Raw genomic sequence first — 26,269 nt, forward strand, 5'->3', positions numbered from 1 at the left:
AAAAAACCCAGCACCAAACAGATTTACAGCTGAATTCTACCAGAGGTACAAAAAAGAGCTGGTACCATTTCTTCTGAAACTATTCCAAACAATTGAAAAGGAGGGACCCCTCCCTAATTCATTTTATGAGGCCAGCATCATCCCAGTACTAAAACCTGGCAGAGATACAACAAAAAAAGAAAACTTCAGGCCAATATCCCTGATGAAGATCGATGTAAAAATCCTTGGTAAAATACTGGCAAACTGAATCCAGCAGCACATCAAAAAGCTTATTCACCATGATCAAGCTGGCTTCATTCTTGGGATGCAAGGCTGGTTCAACATATGCGAATCAATACATGTAATTCACACATAAACAGAACTAAAGACAAAAACCACATGATAATTTCAATAGATGCAGAAAAGGCCTTCAATAAAATTCAACGTCCATTCATTTTAAAAATTCTCAATAAACTAGGTATTGAAGGAACATACCTCAAAATAATAAGAGCCATTTATGGCAAACCCACAGCCAATATTGTACTGAATGGGCAAAAGCTGGAAGCGTTCTCCTTGAAAACTGGCACAACAAAGATGCCCTCTCTCACCACTTCTATTCAACATAGTATTGGAAGTTCTGGCCAGGGCAATCAGGCAAGAGAAAGAAATAACAGGTATTCAGATAGGAAGAGAGGAAGTCAAAATGTCTCTGTTTGCAGATGTCGTGATCCTATATCGAGTAAACTCCATCATCTCAGCCCAAGCTTCTTAAGCTGATTCACAGCTTTGGCAAAGTCTCAGGATACAAAATCAATGTTCAATAATCACAAGCATTACTATACACCAACAACGGGCAAGCAGAGAGCCAAATCATGAATGAACTCCCATTCACAATTGCTACAAAGAGACTAAAATACCTAGAATACAGCTAACAAGGGGAGTGAAGGATCTTTTCAAGGAGAACTACAAACCACTGCTCAAGGAAGTGAGAGAGGACACAAACAAATGGAAAAGCATTCCATGCTCATGGATAGAAAGAAAAAGTATCATGTAAATGGCCATACTGCCCAAAGTAATTTATAGATTCAATGTTATTCCCATTAAAGAAATGTTTTATGGTATTTTAAAGTTGATTTAATAAGGATACATTTTAAAATTTAAAAATGAAGAGGCCAGGTGCAGTGGCTTATGCCTGTAATCCTAGTACTTTGGGAGGCTGGGATCGCTTGAGCCTAGGGCTTCGAGACCAGCCTGAGCAACATGTCAAAACCCCACTTCTATATTAAATATAAAAATCATCTGGGCATGGTGGTGCACACCTGTGGTCCCAGTTGACTGGGAGGCTGAGGTAGGAGGATTACCTGAGCCTAGGGAGTGAGACCCTGCCTCATAAAAAGAAGACGAAGAAGAAGAAGAAGGAGGAGGAGGAAGAGGAAGAAAAGGAGGAGGAGGAAACAGAAAACATACTTGTGTCAATGCAAACTCTCATTGTGTTCATAACAAATGGATAACTTAATTGTATTTGGAAACAAGGGCTCTGCAAAAAAAAAAACAAACAAACAAACAAAAAAACAATAATTATGAGACAGATTAACCCTAGAAGTAGAAAATGTGATTTAATCAAAGATGTGAATTGCATTTATCTTTAGAATCAAATTTCTTTTATTTTCTTGTTAATGTCCATTTGTCTCTTTATATTTGTAGGGCTATAAATATCATATTGGCTATTTTCTGGTGCTTACTGGGTAAGTTTAGGTGGCATTAACCACTGCAGATGAATTCCTCATTTAGGCTTTATTCTTTAGTGATAATGGTAGCCAGGAAAATGACTTCTGCTATGCATCTGTGGTGGCCAGGCACTGTGCTAAGGCTTTATATAGGTGAGCACATTTAACTCTCACATCAAGTTCAAGAGAGAGATGCTACTATGCTGATGAGAAGGTTGACATTCAGAGGCTACTTTGTCAAAATGACACAGGATATAGATCCATTTCTGTATGACACTAGTATCTGTGCTCTTTCTATTACATACTCCCTGCAATTAACAAGCGTATTTTGAAATCTTCAACCTAAAATAACTTAGGACACTGAAGTGAAGACAAATTTTGAAATTTGTTTCTAAAATTGATTTTTAAAAGGCATTTTTTCTTTGAAATGGCTGATGTATTTAAAAAATTGATACTATGTTTATTACCTGAGTGGTGAAATAATCTGTACACCAAACCCCCGTGACATGCAATTTGCCTATATAAGAAACCTGCACATGTTGTACCCCTGAACCTAAAATAAAAGAAGACAATAATTATGAGCAGACTCATTTGGTTCCAGGTTCAGACTGAAATGCTCTGTTGCATCTTGAACGTGTCTAGCTGAAGAGGCTGAATTGTTTGCCTTACCTCCTCCACACCCCAAACCCCAGCAGATTCAGTTTAACCATGAGGGCAGAGAATGCAGGTATGAGGCCCATTCCCAGAAAAAAAATTGTGGGGAATATGCCAAGGAATTGGTGGGAGTCACTGAACAGATGTTCTGCTTGTAGAAATTGGTCAACTTGAGCAAATTTTAATTTGCCTTCTGGTTTCACTGCTTGTATTTTAACAACATAAAAACAATGTTTGACCTCAAATGGGAAAGCATAAGATTATTCTGAAAAAAAAAAAAAACAAACATGCTAGCAAGATTATTGAGTAACACTTTGCCAGTAAAGATGAACATTCTTCCCAAATTTATTTTATTCAAAAGACTTTCCAAATTTTTGGAACAGGAAGGATACAGTTGGGTAAACTTGGGGAAGGTTGAAGTGTTGGCATGGAATCAAGCTGGGAAAAGTGCCCATTTGCTTTGTGAGTTGTGTATCGCATCAGAGATGGGGTGTCAGTCTGATGATGATGCCTTTGCCTGGAATCAAGAATGACCCAATAGGGAGCCCACATGAGCAAGAACTTGTTTTCAGGAGTCCTTTGGTCCCAAGACAACTGCCTTTATGACACTCGTCATTCTTGGGAACTAAGCTGCTCTTTACTGTTCAGAGTTCTTTCCACATTGTTCAGGGCACATGGCTAGTGGAAAGCCTTGACTTGGAGTTTGCAGACCTGTGTTTACGTTCCAGCCTGGACACTTACTAGGCTTTTGCCCCTTGAGCAAGATACATAACCTCTATGAGTGTTTGCTTTCTCATTTATAAAATAGAAATAATGAATCCATAAAATTCACAGGGCATGTGTATAAACTTTATTTATACAGTGTGTCTGTATGACATTAAATAATGACTAATAATTATGATTCTTATAACAATTATTATTGTGACAATGTTTAAGACAGTATTAATTTGTTCTTTCCTTTTCTGTGAGCCAGGGACTAGAGATAAAAGTTTCTCTTTCAAAAAGCAGACCCCAAAACAGGTCATCGCATCCAAAAAGGAATAGTCATGTGGGGTTTGCATATACTTTTATAGGAGACAGAGTGGTCAGTGCAGTCTTCCAAGGGTAGGGGTAGTAGGTTTCCAGGGGTATTGTCATTAAGGGGACTCTTTGGATGCCACTGCTCTTTATAGGCAGATGCTGGCTTCTGCTGTTACCTCTTTGGGGAGTGTGCAGGCAAGTGATAGGTTGGCAAATAACAGCCCTGGGGGAACAAACAACTTTGGGCAGAAAATGAAGGATCAGGTGCTCTTGAGTGAGGTATATTTCATGTCAGCACATTGATGACTTTTGATCTCTTTAAACATATAGTCTGTCTACAAGCAACCAGGTAAAAGAGAGCTTGTGCAATTTACAAAATGCAATGTGTCCTGAAGTGGGCATATCATATAAGCAATTTTTATAAAAGGGAAGGATGTCAATTTCAAGTAAAACTGTAAAACCAGGGCAAAACCATAGAGCCCAGTGACCCAATTTCCTAAGGATATTAGAGATTTTAACAACCAAAAATCATTAGATGGCATACGCCTCTTGGGGTTATTGCATCTATATAAGCAGCAGCTGATAATGCAATTCGATATAGCAATTGTTGGATATGGTGATGTGTGTGTGTGTTGTGTGTGTGTGCATTTGTGTACACATGTGCAAAGTTGAGGCCCAGGAAAACCACAGCAACACTGTGTACCTTTATGTTATTAGATTCAAAAGACAAGATTGAGTATTTTAAATTGTGCTACTTTTTAAATTTTATTTTTGTAAATATATGCCATGAAAGTAATTTAAATGGAAGAGAATAAAGCCATTAAATTTTTTACTACCATTGTATCATTAATATTTATTTGTTCATGGTTTATGAAGCCATCATTTAAGATGGTGACACAATATTTGAAGATATCTGCCCTCTCTCCTAGGTCTCTCCTCACTTCTCCAAAGGCAGAAGATCTAATTGCACCACAGGTGCCAGGGGTTTCTCACTGTCTCTTAAAGCTTCCTCCTCTTTTGTTCCTTCTGGGAGGGAATCAGGCCATCTTATGCCAGTTTTGCCACAGTCCTTTCTGCTCCCTTTCTCCCATGGGGCATCTGGTACCATTAGATTCTCAGATTCAGGCCAGCCCATGGTGGGTGGTAAGGTGGGTGGGTTGTGGTGAGGCCTCTTAGGTCTCTAGATCACATCTGGTACTCTGTCTGGTCTACTATGGTTTCATGAATGAAAATAGGGCTTCAGGTCCTGTCTGCATCTCTCCCTTTGTGTTTATCTTGGGAGAACAGTGACTGGGATCTGGGTTCAGATTCCACTATTCCAATTCCATAATATTATCATAACACCATCAAAATTGCTTAGGTTCCTAACGTCCATTAAAGAGAATATTGTCATTGAGTTAATCACTTCCGTTGTTTGTGCAATTGTTCCTAATTCTCACCATCATGAATATCACTCTGATGACTGTCTTTTTGCATAAAGTCTCCCCCTGTTTACTTCAGGTTATTTTCTTGGATACATTATAGAAAATGGAATTACTGTATTCATGAAGTTGAGCAATTTCATGGCTCTAAATACATGGTACCAAATCAGTATCCAAATGAGTGGACTAATGTCTCCCAGCATTTATGAAAGTGCCAGTTTCAATGACTCCATCTCCACCTTTGTTAAAATATATAGGGAAAATAATACTCAGAATTATTGGTCTCTTGTTTTCAATGATTTTCATTTACTTGAATTTAAAGGGAGGGTGAGTTACTTTTTTTTTTAAAAAGCTGTCCTCCATATTATCATTTTTCTTTAGATTTTTCCTTTTAAAGATTCTTTTGAATAGCCATAAAGAAAAGGTAAATTGGCCAGGCGCGGTGGTTCACGCCTGTAATCCCAGCACTTTGGGAGGCCGAGGCGGGTGGATCACCTGAGGTCCAGAGTTCGAGGCCAGCCTGACCAACATGGAGAAACCCTGTCTGTACTAAAAATATAAAAAAATTAGCCAGGCGTGGTGGCTCATGCCTGTAATCCCAGCTGCTCTGGAGGCTGAGGCAGGAGAATGGCTTGAACCCGGGAGGTGGAGGTTGCTGTGAGCCGAGATTGTGCCATTGCACTCCAGCCTGGGCAACAAGAGTGAAACTCTGTCTCAAAAAAAAAAAAAAAAAAAAAAAAAAGAAAGGGTAAATTATTATTATTTGAGGATATATTTGTTAGTTTGAAAATGATAAAGTCAGTTAAAGCTACATGTAGAATATACAATGGTTGATTAAGTGGGGCAAAACAATTTTTAAAACTACAAATCAGCTATAATTTTAAGGTAATGATTGATTTTCTTGTGTGACTTAGAAACTATCTTTGAGGCAATCCTAAAAAAGGCATTGAAGATATGTTTTCGGCAACTCTCTTGAACAGAGATGTATTAAAATTATTAATGCCTTTTTCATTGTGAACTTCCTTGTAGGGCGAGCCTTATCAATTTCAACTTCAGGCATTCATTACCTTGGGAAATAATACAATTCTTATACCAAGAATGCAGAAAGAAACAGAAAAGATTTTTGACTCCAAAGTTGAAAATTAAAGGCCTCTGTGAGACTTTATTGGGAGAGGAAATAAATTTTTAATTCCACAAATCCTCCACTAATATATCAAGAACAAACCAGGCTGGGGTGCAGTGGCGCGATCTCGGCTCACTGCAGCCTCCACCTTCCTGGTTCAAGAGATTCTCCTGCCTCAGCCTCCTAAGTAGCTGGGATTACAGATGTGTGCCACCATGCCCAGCTAATTTTTGTATTTTTAGTAGAGACGGGGTTTCACCATGTTGGCCAGGATGGTCTCCATCTCTTGACCTCGTGATCCGCCCTCCTTGGCCTCCCAAAGTGCTGGGATTACAGGTGTGAGCCACCGAGCCCCGTCGTAAGTCCAAGCATATCATTTTACTCTGCAGTGAGGACACAGGACATGACCTGAGGGGAGCTGCAGTCAGAGAAGAAGGGAGGGTAGGAAGGCCTGTCTCTGCTGGAAGACAAAGACAGAAAGAGTAGGCCAGAGAGTTAAAGTGTGAGAATGCTGTTTCTTTGTCTCTATCAACATTCCAGCCATGAGATAGTGGAGCTTAAAGACATACAAATGTGGGGGTTCACATTTTACTTCTCAGGAAAATTGACAGCATCAAAGAGAACTCTACATTCAACATGGCCCTGGAGCAAGATGGTGACAGGCACCTCTAGATTAGACATACAGAGACGTTCATTTATGAGCCTGAGATAATATCTGGTTATCTAAATTTAGTCCGTGTCTTTTGCAGTGATATGAAGGTGTTATGGGCTGCAGTGAATAGGTAGAGACTTGGAGTCCAGATAAGAAAACCCAAGAGGTTCCTAATAGCAACAACTAATAACAAAGTATTCATTAGAGAGCACTGAAGAATTAACCACACCATTGGTGGACGCTAACTCAGAGCCCGAATGAGAGAAGCTGTCCACATCAGAGACCAGTGGTCCTCTGAGAAGAGCATGGGGGACGAGATGTCCTCACCCGCCACTATGACGTTTCGTTTATGAACAGGTGTCACCAAGTGAGATTCCTAAAATTTTAGTTTGCATGTTTAGCTCCTACAACACTGACATCATTGGAGTAAGTATATCTTTTCTCAAAGTGAATACTTTGAATGTGACTCCACTCATTCAGATTTATACATATTATTAAGTTTATTAAAATGACACCCTATTTGGCTGATATCTGGAATGTGTTTGTGTGATTTACTCACCTGATTCTCTTTCAGTGTTATCTGCCCCTGTTCTTTACACCCAATGAAGGTTCTAACACATCTAAAAATCTTCTCATTTTGTTGTAGTCTCTGAACAAAGTTGGCTGGAAAGAAGCCAATTCTGTCTTGAATTTTCCCCTGAAAGGAAAAAGGAGGCATGCATCCACAATTGTAGCATGTATTGTAATTATAGTTACCAAATGATTTTCTCTTTTTTTTAAAGAAAGAGGAACACTTACTTTCCACCAGTCTTCATTGGAATCCTCTAAAAGAGTAATTATGTCTCCTGGCCTAAAATGAAGAATGAATGAGTTAGGTAAAGGAAAAAAAAAGAAAAATAAGATACTTTAAAGTCAGGAGTAATCATTTCTCATTTACACAAATAGTCTTAAAAGAAATAGAAATAAAGTAAATATAACTTTTACCAGTTCTTCCTACCAAGAAAATAGCTGTATTACACATTGAAGGCAAACATGATTTTATGCTGTATTTTAAAAATAACTCTTTTTTTTTTTTTTTTTAACAGAGTCTCACTCTGTCGCCAGGCTGGAGCGCAGTGGCGCGATCTCAGCTCACTGCAACCTCTGACTTGCTGGTTCAAGCTATTCTCCTGCCTCAGCCTCCCGAGTAGCTGGGATTACAGGCACCTGCCACCATGCCCAGCTAATTTTTGTATTTTTAGTAGAGATGGGGTTCCACCATGTTGGCCAGGATGGTCTCAATCTCCTGACTTCGTGATCTGCCCGCCTTGGCTTCCCAAAGTGTTGGGATTACAGGCATGAGTCATCGAGCCCGGCCAAAAATAACTGTTACCTGTAGTTTGATACATAAATGATCATGAAGCTCCAAAATTTCAAGATATAAATCTCCCTTCTTCTCAGCCCCATGATCTACCTCCCATCCCATGTGTCCTTCTAGACTCCTTCCCACACACTTACATTTATACATAGATATGTACATGTATTTTTTGTTTAGTATTGACATCTAGAATTGGTCATTATCTTTATCATTATCTACACCTTCCCAATACCTTCTGAAAACCTAGCACACTTTTGCTTAGCTCCATTTTTCCTGTCTGCCATCTTTTATGCTGGTGTAATTGGAGTTTTGTACTAGATTTGTGTATGTGTGCATGTGTGTATGTGTGTGTGTGTGTCTACATCATTTATCAAGAATTACTTGGGTTTGGCTGAAGACTAATGTGTTTTTGTTGTTTAATTCTTTCTATTCAACACAGCTGTGACAATTGGAAGACTGTTATTTTTCACACTGGGAAAATTTTCTCTACTATTTCATGTTTTTCTCCCATCTTCTTTCCTTCTGGAACTTCTAGTCAACACATGCTGGACCTTCTGAATCCATTCTCACATTTTTTGTCTTTCTTACACACTTACAGTCTTATTTTCCTCTATGTTCTTAAATTTTTTTCTCAATTTTATTTTCCTGATCATTTATTTTGTATTTGGGCTTGTCTCTTGTATTATTTATCATAATACTGAGAATTGTTTTAGAAAAAGTTTTCAGAAAACATTTTTAGAAAAAAATAGTTTCTAAGGGTTCTTTATTATTTCTGAAAGTTTTCTTTCTTTCTCATTATTTCCTTATTCTCTTCTGAAAGAGTTCTGAAAGTGGCTTTCCATCATGGATGCAATGTTATAATGGATTGTATAGAGATTATTATATTTTCAAAACAATATTTCTTTCTTTTACTGAATATTTGTTTCCTCTGAAATTAGTTGGCCTATCCTTTATCTTATTACTTCTTTTTCATGTCAAGTATTTTTTCTAAAATCTAATGTTTCTTGGTTATCTCTTTTTATGAAAGACTGAAAATGGAAAATGGAGGTAGGTGGATGTGGACAGGCTTCTCCACTATTCTATACCTGTGGTCTGCCATGGGTCTCCCTTTCAAGTGCAAGGGCTATTTACAGGCTCTGTTTAAGGGAGCTGCGTGTGTCAATTGGTGCATCTCCTCCCTTTTGGATATTTGAACGTATAGCAGAAAAGCAGTATGGTGCCACCTCCTCCTCCTATCCTAATAGCTGTAGCAAGGAGGATTTTCTTACCACTGGTGAGAGAAAAGGTCAGTTTATTTTTCTCCTAAGTAGAACTGCCTTTTCCTTTTTTTCCATGCCCTCTAGAAGGTCTGAAGGTCCAGAGTTATCTCAACACAGTTCTTATTTCCCAGGCTTCTATGCTCACATAAGAGCCCTCCTTAGGCATGGGTTCTTTTTCTTTAGAGTACAGGTGTTGGCTTAATTCTGGAGTTCAACATCATTCCTGCCAATTGTTCATTATAAGTAGTAATGTGGTGCTATGAATACAGTTGAGACTGTATCAGTTATGTATTGTCACAGTAATGCCGTGTGATAAACAGACACAAAACCCCAATGGCTCACTCACAGGCCTGGGTGTTGGCTGGCTTTTGCTGAGGTGACTGGGGTGACTTTGCCCTATTCCACATTTCTCATTCCTTGGAAGGTCAGTTTCATAGCAATGATCAAAGTTCAGGAGCAGTGCATGGAAACATGCAAAGCACATGATGCCTCTAAGGCTTAGATCCAGAACTGACACATTGTCACTTTGCTTCATTTCATTGGCCAAATTAAGTCTCAAGGCCAGTTCAGACTCAAGGGATAGGGTAACAGGCTCCACCTCTGTTTTGAGAGGAACTGCAAAGTCCCATGACAGGGGCATGAATATAGGGAGGGGTGAATAATTAGGGCCATTAATGCAATCAATCCACTGCAGACTCTCATGCTTTTCAGTGAAGTCCTGTGCATTCCGTGTCTCTTTAAATGTGCTCCTCCTTCTATAGCTGTTTTGTCCTGAGTATTCTTTGGTCTCTGGCCATCTTCATTGTTCACAATTCAACTGCATTTGCTGTAGTCTGCGAGGAAATTCCCAAGATTTCTGGTTCTCTCTTAGCATGTGTTCTTGTTTTCTAGTACTGCTATAGATGTGTTAAAAAAAAAAAAGTATTTTCTGACACATTTAGGAATTGGAGCAAAAGTAGATTTGCGTATTCATTTTGCTATTCTGATCCAATCTCCTTTGCTGTCATTTTCAATTCTCAGTTAATATCTATCTTCATCAGGGATTCCAAATATAACAGGCTTGTCACACTTGGAGCATTAAGCACAACTGGCATTTTGGTATTTCAACAGTCACAGTTTCATGCTGATGCCACAGAAAGCGAGGTGGCTGAAAATCACTCTTTCCCAGGTTAGGGATTTAATTAAGCAGCAAGGATGAAAGTCAATGTAGAAAAATCTTCTAAGCCCCAGCAGATTTTATTTAAACCAGTAACCTAAGAAATCATGAGTTAGTATCAAACACAATGACTTTGCTGCCGCTCTGGTAGAAACTGTAAATAGGGAATAAAGCTGGGGGAGGTACCTTTCCCTAAGAGTGAAAGAGGCAGACTGTGGGAGGTACCTTTCCCTAAGGGTGAAAGAGGGTGCTGCCTGCATCCAACCTCTATTTTTTTTTTTTATTATACTTTAAGTTTTAGGCTACATGTGCACAATGTGCAGGTTAGCTACATATGTATACATGTGCCATGCCGGTGTGCTGCACCCATTAACTCGTCATTTAGCATTAGGTATATCTCCTAATGCTATCCCTCCCCCCTCCCCCTACCCCACAACAGTCCCCAGAGTGTGATGTTCCCCTTCCTGTGTCCATGTGTTCTCATTGTTCAATTCCCATCTATGAGTAGGAACATGCGGTGTTTGTTTTTTTGTCCTTGCGATAGTTTACTGTAGTCTACTGAGAGACTCACTCTTGGCTGTGCCTAGAGGTGGACAGTCCCCAGCACTTGACCCTCGTTAACTGAATTACACATTAGAATAAGGCACTCACTGGGATAACAGGCTATAATCTTATGAGAAATACCAGACATACTTCTGGAAGTGTGATAAGGGTTCTGTCCTTTCCTAAAAAAGAGCTCCACCAGGATCAGAAAATTGCTTGGTAAGTGATTTATTTATCCATTTATTATTTCCTTGGTTTTTGTTTACCCACTCATTCAACAAATATTTATAGAATGTGGGCTCTGAAAGAGTGTCATCTTACTAGGCACTGGGTTTACTCTGGTGAATAAAATCCTCACTAGAGCTAATAGTCTAGTGAGAAAGATAGATAATAAACAAGTAAATAGATAAAACATTTAATAAATAGATACTAATAATAAACATATCATATATAATTATTAAGTATATAATTGTAAATTGGCTTAAGGACTATCAGGGAAATTAGAAGATGTAGCCAAAAAGGACCAGTAGACTCCTCTTGAGATTAGTCAAATACTCTAAGTACCTGGCAGAGATAGCCAATGCCTCTTTTTCACTATAGAGAGGATCTTGCTCGAGGGTAGCCCTTGAATCCAAGGTAGTGGTAGTAACTCTCTAACATCTAGGCCAGCAAATCTGTGGCTTGTGGGATTTTTTACGGCCCCCATACCCTTCCAGGCATCACCCAACAATCTCAGCACTCTTTCCCACAGAGTCTGCCTTCTGATTTAGAATCGTTTTCAACACTGGGCTCTAGGTGGTGGATCTGAGTAGGCATGCAAGGTAAAACCACTCTGTGTAACATAACTTATTATTTTTATATACATATATTTTATTTATTTATTTATTTTTTGAGATGGAGTTTCACTCTGTCGCCCAGGCTGGAGTGCAGTGGTGCTATCTCGGCTCACTGCAACCTCTGCCTCCCAGGTTCAAGCGATTCTCCTGCCTCAGCCTCCTAAGTAGCTGGGATTAAAGGCGCCCGCTACCATGCCTGGCTGATTTTTGTATTTTTAGTAGAGACAGGATTTCACCACGTTGGCCAGGCTGGTCTCGAACTCCTGACCTCATGATCTGCCTGCCTCAGCCTCCCAAAGTGCTGGGATTACAGGCGTGAGCCACCGTGCCTGGCCCGCTTATTATTATTTGTTAAAAATTAGTCTTGACCCAGTTTTGAGGCTCTAGCTGGAGGCTGGTCAGTTCCCCTTCTTAAGCAGGTGATTAAGTCCCCACCCCAACAACTTGTTGATGAGGGCTCTTGTACTCTGGGCCACTCTGTACCACCCCTAATGTCCCACTCTAGAGCCAGGTACTAGATAATGTGGGACATCCCCTGTGCCTTGGAACCTGTGAAAATTATTCAAATTAATCAATCTACAGGGAGCCCCTGGAAACCTAGCCTACCCCACAGCCTGCCATACATAATCTGCTTACTGTAGCTCCAGCTTCCTGTTACCCTGACTCCCACAGCAACCTTCGGTGTTGCCCTTAGTGGCAGTCCTTCACTCTCAACTGTGAGTTTTCTTCTGTACCCTTTCTTAATTTAGTTCTCTTCTCTTGCCATGGTGTTGGTGTGTTGTGTGATGTCATCAAAGAAACAAATGAAAACAGTCTGCCAACTGACTCAATTTAGGGAGAGCCTTGACATTGGTCCCAGAGGAATGGTGGCCTAATGCTTAAAATTCTCCTTTCCCCAGGTTAGACTTGGCTAATCCATGACTCTGCCCTCAGTTGTTTCATGCTTCTGTGGCTGTCAGACCCTTTCCATGGAATAATTCTTCATTCAGGTTTTCACACTACAGGCACATTTGAGAAAAGTACTTCTCTGGCTTAATAGTTATTCTCTTGCTTTTAGGAGACTTTATGTTCTTGATATATTATGTCTAGATTTTACAATTTAACTCTATTTCCAAATTCTTGGGACCAACTTGATGGGCCCCCAGTTACTTAAAAAACATTTCCTTTGCTTAGTTCAATCAGAGCATTGTACATTTAGGTAAAGGTTTTGCTTACATTGTAATCCACAATTGTATACCATGATATAAAGTATAATGCAATTCATAAACAATTGAAGCATCAGTTTCCTTTAGTGAAAAGAGGTCAGAGCACCACAGCTGGCCTTTTGCTTTTGTTTGCTCAGTAAAATTTGCCATAAGCCCAGAGGAAGGTTTGCAAGTTAGTTATATAATGATTTATAGGAACTCTTGAAATGGTGAAAGGGCTGTGGGCTCACAAGAATTAGAGTAAAATAACAAAAGCAACTACAGAATTATGGCTTACCAGTGAGGAGGACAGGGTTTAATTTTGAGTGTGTGTGTACTTGCACACATGTGCTTGAGAACCAGTGGTTGCTTTCTGGGTTCATTCTCAGCAGTCCTGTCTCTCTTATTTCTCAGTTTTTCATATGGGCATTGGAACCATCTCTTCCACCACCAGGTAAACTGTCTGCAGGGACTCAGTGTACACAGAGGGTGTGAATGATACGAGCTGAGCTTGGCCAGCTACATGGAACTATTCTGCAAGATGTTAGAAAGATGGTTTGATCTTCCAGGGTGGGCTCTTAGAGGAAGGAGTATGAGTTGTCCTGAGGCATCCCCCGCCCAGCCCAGCCTCTCTCCAATCCCCAAGTAGAGCACAAATTCCTAGGAGAGGAGACATGACACCCTCCAGACGAGGACACTGCTTCTGAGAGAAACACTTTCTCTACTATCTGAGACAACCTGAGACCTTAGATTGGCCCTACTTTGGGGAGCACATGGTAAAAGCAGAATGCCCTAGGGCCTTTGCTTTCTGAATGTTTTAAAATTCAAAGAAAAGGAATCTCTTCCATTTCTGCCCATTTATCCTAGGAAAACTATATGACATTCAAGTATTTTCTAAATGTTTATAAAATTTCAGGTATTGGGTGTGCATTGGGGGATACAAAAATGAAAAAAATTATCTAAGCCTGGGTTTTCTTATCTGTAAGTTTAGGATAATAGCACTTACCCCATCAATATTTTTTGAGGACTAAATGACAAAATATTTGTAATGCATATTTAGATAAGCCCCCATTAGATGGTGGCTATTATTTTAAGACATAGTTACTGCCCTCAAGATGTCATTAATTTCAAAGGATAAAGACAGTAAACTGTTTAAAGTAAGGGTCATCCTTGAGGGAGAAGCAAATGCTAGGATGGTAGGGAGATGACAAACAAATATAGAATTGATCCCAAACAAAAATCCCAAATACATGTCTCTTTGAGGATTGGCTATCTCAATTATATTTATATACTTATATATTATGCATGATAAATTATTGTGAGCTATATTTACTTTACAAAGTTAAATCTTTTTCTTCTTTTTTTTTAAAGACAGTCACACTCTGTTGTCCAGGTTGGAGTGCAATGGTGCAATCATGGGTCACTGCAGCCTCTACCTCCTGGGCTTGAGCAATCCTCCTGCCTCAGCCTCCCAAGTTTCTGGGACTACAGGTATATGACACCACTCCCAGCTAACTTTTAAAATTTTTTATAGGATCTCATGATGTTGCCCAGGCTGGTTTCTAACTCTTGGCCTCAAATGCTTCTCCTGCCTCAGCATCCCAAAATGTTGGGCTTACAGACAGGACTCACCATGCCTGGCCTCAAAGTTAGGTCTTTATCACTGTGATTGATATTCAGTAGGGCTTAAAATTGCAATTTTCTTGTAAACCTACATTTTTTCACTTGTAAATTAGAAGATTTATTCTAATCATTGCCTTTTATGTTTATGTCTCATTAGATTTTTGGGAGGGATGGTTGGTTAATGAAATAGCCTTGACTTCAGTGGCTTCAGACGCTAACATTTGGTGTGATTCGGAGCTATGGAAAACCTTCTCCCTCTCTTCATACTATCCCTCTTCCCCTTCCTTGTCCACTCCACACAGTGACCACAAAGGTGTATCAGGGCCCAAGGGCTGGACCTAGTATTCTATTACCCAGGTGGCTGATTGTAATGGAGATGTTGGCAGGGTTGAGCCTAGAGGGCGATGGCAATGTTCACTAAATGTTGTCATGAACAGTTGCATTTTCATACAAGTAGGCAGGCTAAGAGAGATTTCACCATTTACAGGCAAGGTTTGAATCTATGACTAACTCCACTAAATCAAGCTGCCTCTTGCACCACCCATGCTGTGTCAAAACTCATCAGAACTGCCCACTTTACTATATAGTTATTTTGAGCGTCTTTAATATTTCCTGCCCTTTCTCATTCATTAGGCAAAATGAACCTTAAATCAAGTTTGTAGCAACCAGTCACTCAGCAAAAATAGATACCCTTGAAAAACCAAGCTGAAGGGGGCAGAAAAAGGAGACAGCCAAATGGCTCCATTAATCTTAGATCTATGACTTAATTTTTCACCAGACTTATTTCCCAATTTACATTATCTTGGTCCAGAATCTTTTACAGTCTTGGCACATGGGTATGTAATAAGGAACTCCTGAATTTGCATTTTGATTTTGTCTTAAGCCTGATATCCACAAGACTGCCTGCACTTTCCCAAGTCCATAGACCAGCTCAGAGAAAAGCATTCAACTGAAGGGCAATTTGGAAGGAATTTGGTAAATGTTCTTGAACTGTCATGGATCACGCTCTCCAGAACCTAATTGAGAGAGGCATTTGAGTGAGAGGGAGGCTGCTAAACACATTAGTGACATTTGGGAAGATCTGGGTTTCTTGACATAGTGCAGCATCAGAGCATAATATGCATCAGAGACTTTCCTCAAATAGCCTTAATTGCATTTTGATGTCCTGGTGACTGTGAAGATTATTTTTAAATCAAATTGGTGCATTAGAATTACATTTAGTTTTAATTAAGTTGATGCATTTGCCAAGCAGTAATGTACTTAGAGAATAGAAACGAGACACCAAGGGAGTCTTACTCTGTCTTACTCTGCTTTGAAACCTTGCAGGGTGAAGGACATTAGAATGTACACAAGTCACAGGTCAGAAAGCCAATGCAGACCTGTGCACAGAGCATTGACAGAATTGGGAAACCTCTGTTCTGGTTTTTGAGTCTGCCACTCACTGGCCCACTGCCTATCTTTGGATAAGTCACAGTTCTCAGATAGTGCAGATAATCAGAATTCAGGAGGACATTTAACCATACAGATTTCCAAGTAGGATTTGACTCTCTAGGTCTAGGTGAAGCCCAGGAATCTCTATTTTAATAATATTTTTTAGGAGATTCTTATGGCTTGTAACAAGTGACTTAACCATTCTAACTCAAGTTTTCTCCTCTGTGAAATACTACTTGCTTAGGTAACCTCTGAGATTTATTAAAAGAACTCAGGAGGATGCTAGGAAAAATTATGAAAGACTTTGAAATGGGCAAAAAACATGACTGATCTGGATGTCCTGTCTGGCATATCCTTTGAGATTACCTCCCCTTTGTCAATGCCTTTGAGTTATTTTACATCTCAAGCAAGTCGCAGAAAACTGGTATTAAAGCAAATGATTTTTGTCCAAAGAAATGCAAGTGAATTTTGCCTGGTGGAATATAGTCAGTGATTACCCTTTATCCTGTGACTACTGACTGGTTTTGCATCTATTTATAAATTCCTGGCAGCATTCCTCATTGCCTATGTATATGTGATGTATTGAGTTCTCCTTTGAACAAGGTGGAGCATCTTACTGGTTTTCTCATTAATTAATGAGCCATGTAAAAATTCTGACATGTGTTCAGTTTATATTGCATGAGAGTCATGTTTTTATCTTAAATTTAAAAAATTATCCTTTAACAGGAGTGACTTCTCAGTAACACGCTCTATAGATCACAAACTTCCTGGTCTTAGCAACCATACTTAACAAACCTAATGCACTTGAAAGAAGTGATGTGAGCGGCCAAAAAGGGATAAAGTAAAGTGCTACCTACTCTTTCTGATTAAAATAGAATTGTCAGCTTTATCAGAGAGAAAACTTAGAACAAATGAACCTAGGATTGAAAGTGTGGTGGAGGAGAAAGATCAGTGGACTGGGAGTCACCTCCAAGGGTTCTAGTCCTAAGCTTCCATTTTCTACCTGTGAATTATTGGGCTTGGTTCTCCTACCTCACCTCCAGAAAGAGAAAAAAGAACCATACATTGTCTCACTGGAATATGAACTAAACAGCCAAGCGTCCATTCACTAAGCATTACCAAGTTTTAAGGCAGTCTTTCAGAATCAAGACTGGAATTAATGTAGTTATCTAAATATGCTCCTGCCTCTGCATGAATTTTCACCACCTCTTTTTGTAATGGGGCTTGCCTTTGCCCCTGATTTGGCACCTCTTAAAATAATTATCTGGTTCTGAAGTTTAACCCCATTATTCCCTTATGCTTTCCTCACTGGAGAGAGAGTGACTGCTCACTAACCAGGCTTCCCAGCCACCCATGACCCCTCTTCCTTCTGGAATCCCAGCTTCTTTCATGTCCCTTTGAGGCTGCTGTAAGTTACCTGGACTACCTCACACCCACAGCCCTGCACACTGGATTGTAACTTCTGGTCTACTCTTCTGCTGGTCCCCTGGCCCATGACTGCCTGAACTCTTTGAGAACAGGGCCTGTGAATGGTTCTCCCAGAAAAGAGCAGATGCTTGGCTATCATGTGATGAGAGGTGAATAGATGAAGTAAATCCTGGAAATAGCATACAAGAGTTCACATCACTTTTAACTCTTTTTAAAGTAGTGCTTTGAAAATACCCCAAAGAGATGAATTCAGGCCATCCCATCTCCAGAAATTCTGGCAAATACTAACTAATGAGAGAAATGATTGCTTGCTTTCATTCAGACTTGCCCAGGGAGAATCTGAGACTTGCTGCTTCCAGGAGTGGCCATTCATGAATCTAAATTTGCACTTGGAGTTACAAAAGAAGATAGGATTTTCTTTGAAGCCCCCCCAAATTTAGGTGTTCTGACATACATTGAAGTAGTAATTAATTTGTATTTCGTTTAGGATTTAATAATACTGAAAGAGCAGTTCCCTCTTTTCCTCTCTTGGCTTATAGCCATTTTTTTTCCTTCTTTTTTCTACCCTTATGAAAAATGGCCATTATCATATAAATCTGTTTGAGGAGAGCTAATAAAAATGAAAATGACTTAGATGTGGGAAGTCAAAATGAATTCTTTGGAACAGGCATTGTATGATTGCTAAAATTGCATTTAAACCTTTAAATCTTTTATTTACTCTTAATCCTTTGTTTCAGTGTCCCTAAGATGTTTTAGGAGTTTATGTTTACTTGAAGTCATTTATATCTGCTGATTATTTACATAAAATATCAACTCAGCAAAGTCATGAAAGTCATTGTTGATTGAAAAGTTTTTATCAGCTTAAAAAAGGTGCCTTGGTGTGAATAATAAGTGATGACTCCAAGACTCTGTTTTGCAGACTGCTGAGCCCAAAAGCAGTGAGGATAATGTGACTGGTTATGTTGTAAGTGTTGAAGGCAGGATTTAATTTCATCAAAACTAAGTGTGGGTTATCAAGCTTTGGCTAACAATGTGTGTGTGCTTGCGTGTGTGTGAATGAATGTGTACTTGAATGTGTATAAGTGTGTGTGTATGTGCATGTATGTGTGTGTGTGTGACTGTGAGTGTGTGTGGGAGGTTATTTACATGTATAAGTGTATCACACACACGTACATACCCACTTGGCCAGAAGGATGATGTGACACATGGTCTGTGTTAATTCACAGAGCAGTATATGATAATAATGACAACAGTGCTGATTATAATAGGGTTCTCCAGTTTATATTCTATTTTCATTAATTAATTAATTTAGATAGATAGATAGGGTCTAGCTCTGTCATTCAGGCTGGAGTGTAGTGGTGTGTTCATGGCTCACTACAGCCTCAACCTCCCGGGCTCAAGTGATCCTTCTGCTTCAGCTTCCTGAAGAGCTAGGGCTACAGGTATGCACCACCATGCTTGGCTAATTTTTTATTTCTATTTTTGTGGAGATGGTGTCTTTCTGTGTTGCCCAGGCTGGTTTTGAACTCCTGGGCTCAAGCAATCCACCTGCGTTGGCCTCCCACAGTGCTGGGATTACAGGCATAAGCCACTGCACTTGGCCATGTATTTTTAGCAGCATTTAAGAGCTTTGTTCATGAATTAAACTGGCAGTCCATAAAGTGTAGTTTTCAGGGCTCTTCAAAAAAGTTGACAATAAGGGTAATTGGTGGAACCTGTCCAAGACTCTTAATTTCAGGAGATTATCCACTATACCACCCTGCTATACCCTGATAGAAGAACCTGGGTAGCCCTTTAACGTTATCAGGCCTCAAATTTTCAGCAATGTTCGAGACCCCATGCATGATGGCATCACAGCTTGGGTATCAGTGATAAAATTTCATATTGTAGCTCATCATATCAACAACTGCAAAACCTGTCCCCAAGATAAATATTGGATATCACAGCCCCTTTTTGCTGGACCAGTTGGACAAGGTCTCATTGGGCCTGCTCAAAGGGAGAGTCTTTAACTGTGTTTTCTCTACTCTGTATCCTTAGGGTGGTGTTAATGAGGTTGCTCAGAAGACTAGGAGAGAAAATACATTGTGAAAAGATGTAATTATGAAGAGAAGGTATCTAAAATCTACTGTGACCTCACTTTGTACTGGGCATGAAATTCCACATTTTATTTATATTATCTTGTTTAATACCCAGTCTTCCTAGGAAGGAGAAAACTGAGGCTCTAAAAGATTAAACAGTTTGCTAAAATTGACACAGATAGTGTCAGAGTTGGAAACTAGACTCAGGCTTATCTGACTGCCAGAAATTTCTCTTTTCTGTTTTGCCAGCTTGCTGTCCTGCTCTCTGCCCTTGATGGTGGAAAAATAGAGAATTATCATGGTCTGCATTACCTCCAGAGGTTTAGGTGGGAAATAGCAAATTAATTTATAAAGGAAGTTTATTTCTACTTTTTCATGGCAGTGTGGAAAAAAATAAAGGAAGTTTATTTTGCACTGGAACTGTAGCAAAGGAGACTGTATAAACTCTCTGCCTTTATATGGGATTTGGAGACTAATGATGGGTCCATGGCACTTCTAAGAAAAGTATTCACTCACCTAAGAACAAGAGGGCAGCAACCAGCTCTTCCTCTTGTGAAAGGAAAATAAAATCTCAGGACCGTAAGCTCACTATGTCAAAGGGAAAAAATGAGGGCCGGGCGCGGTGGCTCACACCTATAATACCAGCACTTTAGGAGGCCGAGACAGGTGGATCACGAGGTCAGGCGTTTGAGACCAGCCTGGCCAACATGATGAAACTCCGTTTCTACTAAAAATGCAAAAATTAGTGGGGGGTGGTGGCCGGTGCCTGTAATCCCAGCTACTTGGGAGGCTGAGGCAGGAGAATCACTTGAACCTGGGAGGCGGAGGTTGCAGTGAGCCAAGATCGCGCCACTGCACTCTGGCCAGGGCAACATGAGTGAAACTCTGTCTCAAAAAAAAAAAAAAGGAGAAAAATGAAAAACTGTTAAGCTTGGGATCTGAGTCACGCAACAACTGCCTTCCTTTTTGTTCCTAAATGGATAGTTGCAAAGATAGAAGGCCACATATCTCCCCAGGTGGGCTCCCTCAAATTGCTCACAAGGGAATTCCTTGTGGGCCCCAAACTCTTTACCCTAAAACGGAGTTCTGTTGAATCTCACCCTGACAATATAAGTTAACAGCTTTTCTTCACAGGTACAGGACAAAGACAAGACAAGAAAGCATCCGTCCACCTACCTGAGACAAATCTGACTACTTCCTCTACTCTGTGTTTATTCATATCTTATGTAAAATGCAGATTTACTGCTGAACACCAGACAAATGCATAATTGACTGTTCCTCTACCACCTTTCACTTATAACATGTGGATTCAGTTAGCATTAATCAAAGCCTCACAAGAATGGGATCACGTATCTCACTACCTACCCTCCCCGCTTTTTTTCTTTCCTCCTTACCTTCCTGATGCCCTTTCCCCTTCAAACACTGAAGTCTTCAAAACCCTTTTTGGAAAAAGCACAGACCACTTATCCTACTGTAGCTTGCATCTCTTTTTCCCAGGCACATTCTCAACCCTGGCAAAATAAACCTCTAAATTGATTGAGACCCGTCTCAAACAGTTTATGGTTTATACTCTCTGAGGCCTCCCCTTCCTGTCAGCTGTGAGTACTTCAGTAAAGGCTTAGCAGGGCTTCTTCCAAGTTGTCTTAAAACCGTAGTTATTTGTGAATGGAACCACAGGCTACTTTTAGCCTCCCCCTTTACAATTTCTTCTTGATGAATAACATTTATCCTAGGCTCAGGCCCATCTGTTCCAGGAAACAGGCCCCCTGACTAACCACTCTCAGCTTGGTTTGCTTCCTCATTTGTAGTTTCCGTTATATTATTATTATTATTATTTATTTTTTTTTTTTGGAGACAGAGTCTTGCTCTGTCACCCAGGCTGGAGGGCAATGGCGTGATCTTGGCTCACTGCAACCTCCACCTCCCTGGTTCAAGCAATTCCCCTGCCTCAGCCTCCCGAGTAGCTGGGATTACAGGCACACACCACCATGCCCGGCTAATTTTTTTGTATTTTTAATAGAGATGGGGTGTCACCACGTTGGCCAGACTGGTCTCCAACTCCTGACCTCAGGCAATACGCCTGCCTTGGCCTCCCAAAGTGCTGGGATTACAGGCGTGAGCCACCTCGCCCGGCCTACAGTTTCCATTATATTATCATAGACTTGATTTGCCCACTTAAGTGTATATGCCAGGCATAGCATTAGTTCATTTAATCTCCACAATACTCATTCATTTGTCAAATAATTATTATCTACTATGCATCTACTATGTTTCAAGAATGAGCTCATGCTCTAGGGATATGAGGGTTAGTAATTACAGACTTGTTCTCATGGAGTTCACAGGAGAGATAGAGACTAACCAAATAATTCCAGAAATATATAAATACAAGTAGAGGTAACTATTTGCGAGAACTATGGCATCATGAAAGGATATAACAGAAGAATGTAATCCAAAGTAGGGTAACAGGAAAGGCTGCAACAAGGAAATGAAATTTGACCTGAGATCTAGTGGATGAATCAGAGTCAACTGGAAGAGTGTGCCTGTGTGTGTGTGAATGTGTGTGTTTGATGGTTGTGGGTAGGAGGATGGAGGGAGAAGCAGACTCTGCAGGAAGAAAAATCCTTTGGCAAGTGGGTGGTGTGGTCCTTTTGTGAAAAAAAAGAAGACCAGTGTAGATGGATCAGAGAGGTCACCATGGATGAGACTGTGGGTCCTGGAGTCCCCAAAAATATTCTAGATTTTACCCCAGGGCAATGGGAAGACATTGGACAGTTTTGAGCAAATATGTGTGTTTTGAGCAGACTTAGGGCAGGCAAAGTGATTATCTCCTTTTACAAGTCAGGAAGCAGAGGCTCAGATGGTTAGGGTAACTTTTTCAGGATTCATGGGGGTCACACAGCTAGACAGTGACTTGGCTAGGACTTAAACCCAGGTCAACTGATGCCCACACTTTTTATTCTTAAACATTCAGTGAATGCTCATATATTCTCTCTCTCTCTCTTCTCCCCTCCCCCTCTTTCGCTCCCTCTCTCCCTCCTTAATTCTGGAAAGGAAGCATCTACTTTTGAAATACAAAAAAGAACTGACTGGAATTAATATTATTAAGGTCCTACTATGTACCAGATATTGCTATCTTATATAATCACATCGATGCTAGATCTAAGGGCGGTAAGGGCAGGACTTATTATCCCTGTTTTCAAGATGAGAAAACAGATTCAGAAAGTTAGTTAGTAAGCCTTATTGTTAGAAAGTAGAGAAGGGATGTGAATCATTCTGTGTGACTCCAAAGATGAGATGAAGCCTGGAACACTGTACTGTTACCTTGGTGCACTATCACCCATAGTGGATAGGAAGGGAGAGGAAGACTGAAAACACAGAGACCAGGAAAGCTCTTTTACAACAGTCCAGGTAAGAGATGAAGGTGGGAATAGATACAGCTGATTTTAGGCAAAGAGAAGAGTAGGAATTGAGCATCAAATACATTTTGGGCAAAAGTAGAGTGAGTCCTCTCCCTGGCTGGCTTGAGGCCTGGGCAGAGGTTGACATCATTCATCCTAAGGGGCAGGTTTGTGGAAGAGAGGGCAGAGCTGCCATGCTGTGTACATTGCTGGGGTAGGCAGGTGGGTAAGTGAATCTGGAGGTTCGGGGAGAGGTCTGGAGCATTGGCCTTTGGCAGAAGCTTTTCTTATTATTGAGCAGATATATAATGAATATTTGCTGATGTGATGATTCATCTGCTCTGATTTACAACTGCTGTCTTTGCCAGTTGGGTCGTCTTTGTCCTCAAGCTCACACTCCTAACATATTCTATACCCTCACTTCCTTGTTCTCTTTCCTGAGGGCAATACCCAGTGTACTCCCCTGGATCAGAAGGTGGGTGGATAAGAATGCTATTTTGTTAAAAGGAATTTTTTTCTACCTTATGATCTGAGGAGAAAAAGATAATTCACAAAGCTCCAGTTCATTCAAAGAGTTATGCTGAATCCCAATGCATTCCCAAAGGATTGCCTTACACATTCTAAATCAAGTGCCTGGCTTTTAAAATGGGAACCTACAATCTCTTGGCAAAAAAAAAAAAAAAAAAAAAAAAAAGTAAGTGTGATTTATCACTCCAATCTTGCAGTCTATGCAATGCAGACGTTTTACTTCTGGGAATGGATAGTCCTGATTGCTTCAAAGCAGACTGTAAACGTTTCATTCGTGACCAGACAACTTGACTTCTAATGGCCTGCAACCAACTAAAATAAGCACGCAGAGTGACAACCACCACCAGGCAGCTAGACATCATTCCTCATTATCCCAGTAACATTATTTTTTTTTTTCTGAAATTACTTTTTTAAAAAAATGTTATGACTTCAGAATAATCTTCTAATATAAAGCTGTAGGATCTCTATAATAGAAAGCTGTTAAATCTTAAATGTTACACACCCAAATGACAATCTAAAAAGGACCTAATATGGTGTACTTATTGCAAAGTAAATATATGCCACCCTTGTCTTCATCAGCAGATAGTTAATTGTGGGTCATCTGCTGAAGGCATGGCTTCATCCCAGCAATGAATTCTAGGCAGGCTCTGCTCTGGCTCACAGGGCTTGTCATGTCTGTAACAGAACAGGGCTTCACTTGATAAAGGCCGTCTCCTCCTCTCCCACTGATTATGCTAGACTGTTCAGGTAATATTTACAACTTCAGCCAGTGAGTTCAGCATGACGATTTTACTCAGCAATAGAGAAAACTCAGATGTACAAGAGCTTAATTGTCTCTACAAATCTAAGGAGCCAGGACTCAGGCCCCCAAACTTTGCTCTGGAAAGACCCAAGAATCACCTGGCAGCAGATCTCAACCTAATTGTGAAACAAAGCTGACCTCAGAGTGTGAGCCAGGGAGAGAATTGTGAGACTCCAGCAGGATAAATAAATCTGCTATGATGTCTTGCTGGATATTATATCCACCATGAGATGTGGTGGAGCTGCTGGAACTGATCCTGATAGCATATGGAGCCTGGGAAACAGGGTCTAACTGAAGCATTTCAGTGGCTGTCGCCATTTATAAGAGTTTGGGTAGGTGAAAGTGGAGAAGGGTAATTTCACTGAGGTGGTGGACCATGCGTGGGAAATGACACAAACCTGAAGAATTGGGAAAGCCCAGGTCATTCCAGTGTGGAGAGGCAGGCTTTCCAGAAGCCATGTGAAGAGAGTGACTGGTGATTGATAATTTGGCTGGCACAGCATTCAGACAAGTGGCGTCTACCTCCAAATGGGGGCTATTTTCCCAATGCTCTGGCAATTAAATAGTTTTGAGTGCTGATTTATCTCTGCATTTTTTTTAGAAGAGGAAAGAATGAACCTCCAAGGGACCATTTGACTGGAAAAGTAGCCTTTTCTATCCTGCTCTAGGATGGGAAAACACAGAGAGCCCTATCATGAGATTACTCACATTTTGGGGTCATGAATGCATGGAAGCAGAAGTCTTTTCCTTGAGATAGGCCAGTGAACACCACATTATAAAAACTGTGGTAAGTACTCGTTGCTGAGTGTTTATGATTATAGGCACCAATGTGTTTAATTTCTTTTCTATCATTGTAGTCTCACCAAATACCTTAAGGGGAAGAGATCATTATTATTCTTTTATAAATAAGGAAATCAGAGAAATGAGATATTTATAAATTGCTTAAGGTCACACAACAAGTAGGATGTGAACCCAGAATTGACTCTAGCTGAACAACTCCTGAAACACGAGGAACCTCAAGCTGTGGTAAGAGAATGGTTTAGATTTTGAGAAGGTCACAAGGCTCACCTATTCTATCTAGTATTTCAGTTACCACCAAGTGGATAGTTCCTAGTTGACTCTGATAGTTTTAGTTTGATTTTTCTATCAATGTTAATTTGGAGATTAAATATATATATTATATATAAATATATTTTAATTATACTTTAAGTTCTGGGATACATGTGTAGAATGTGCAGGTTTGTTACATAGATATACATGTGCCATGGTGGTTTGCTGCATACATCAACCCGTCATCTACATTAGGTATTTCTCCTAATGCTATACCTCCCTTAGCCCCCCAACCCCCAACAGGCCCCAGTGTATGATGTTACCCTCCCTGTGTCCATGTGTTCTCATTGTTCATCTCCCACTTATGAGTGAGAACATGTGGCGTTTGGTTTTCTGTTCCTGTATTAGTTTGCTGAGAATGATGGTTTCCAGTTTCATCCATGTGCCTGCAAAGGGCATGAACTCATCCTTTTTTATGGCTGCATAGTATTCCATGGTGTATATGTGCCACATTTTCTTTATCCAGTCTATCATTGATGGGCATTTGGGTTGGTTCCAAGTCTTTGCTATTGTGAAGACTGCCACAATAAACATACGTGTACATGTGTCTTTATAGTAGAATGATTTACAATCTTTTGGGTATATACCCAGTAATGGGATTGCTGGGTCAAAAGGTAGTAGTTCTGGTTCTAGATCCTTGAGGAATCACCACACTGTTTTCCACAATGGTTGAACTAATTTACAGCCCCATAAACAGTGTAAAAGCATTCCTATTTCTCCACATCCTCTCCAGCATCTGTTGTTTCCTGACTTTTTAATGATCACCATTCTAACTGGCATGAGATGGTATCTCATTGTGGTTTTGATTTGCTTTTCTCTAATGACCAGTGATGAGGATCTTTTTTTCATGTTTGTTGGCTTCATAAATGTCTTCTTTTGAGAAGTGTCCATTCATATACTTTGCCCACTTTTTGATGGGGTTGTTTTTTTCTTGTAAATTTGTTTAAGTTCGTTGTAGAT

The 26,269-nt window shown here is 40.1% G+C and overlaps 1 protein-coding gene across 14 annotated transcripts in view; it reads right to left on the minus strand.

Moving 5' to 3' along the window:
* STAC (SH3 and cysteine rich domain) overlaps positions 1-26,269 on the minus strand; it is a 165,002-nt gene that overhangs the window by 11,870 nt on the left and 126,863 nt on the right. For 5 of the 14 annotated variants that reach the window (XM_063662055.1, XM_063662050.1, XM_063662056.1 and 2 more), the window contains 3 exons: positions 7,375-7,426; positions 7,136-7,273; positions 5,937-6,307 (listed from right to left, as the gene is read on the minus strand). In XM_063662055.1, coding sequence (XP_063518125.1) covers positions 6,122-6,307; positions 7,136-7,273; positions 7,375-7,426 — 376 coding nt within the window. In that variant the 3' untranslated portion in view covers positions 5,937-6,121. Of the gene's footprint in view, positions 1-1,446; positions 1,517-2,687; positions 2,878-5,936; positions 6,385-7,135; positions 7,274-7,374; positions 7,427-26,269 lie in introns of those variants that run through there. The other 9 variants (XM_054482944.2, XM_054482945.2, XM_054482949.2 and 6 more) reach the window with 4 other exon arrangements.

Source organism: Pongo pygmaeus, chromosome 2 (assembly GCF_028885625.2).
Source record: "Pongo pygmaeus isolate AG05252 chromosome 2, NHGRI_mPonPyg2-v2.0_pri, whole genome shotgun sequence".
NCBI classification, from domain to species: Eukaryota; Metazoa; Chordata; class Mammalia; order Primates; family Hominidae; genus Pongo; species Pongo pygmaeus.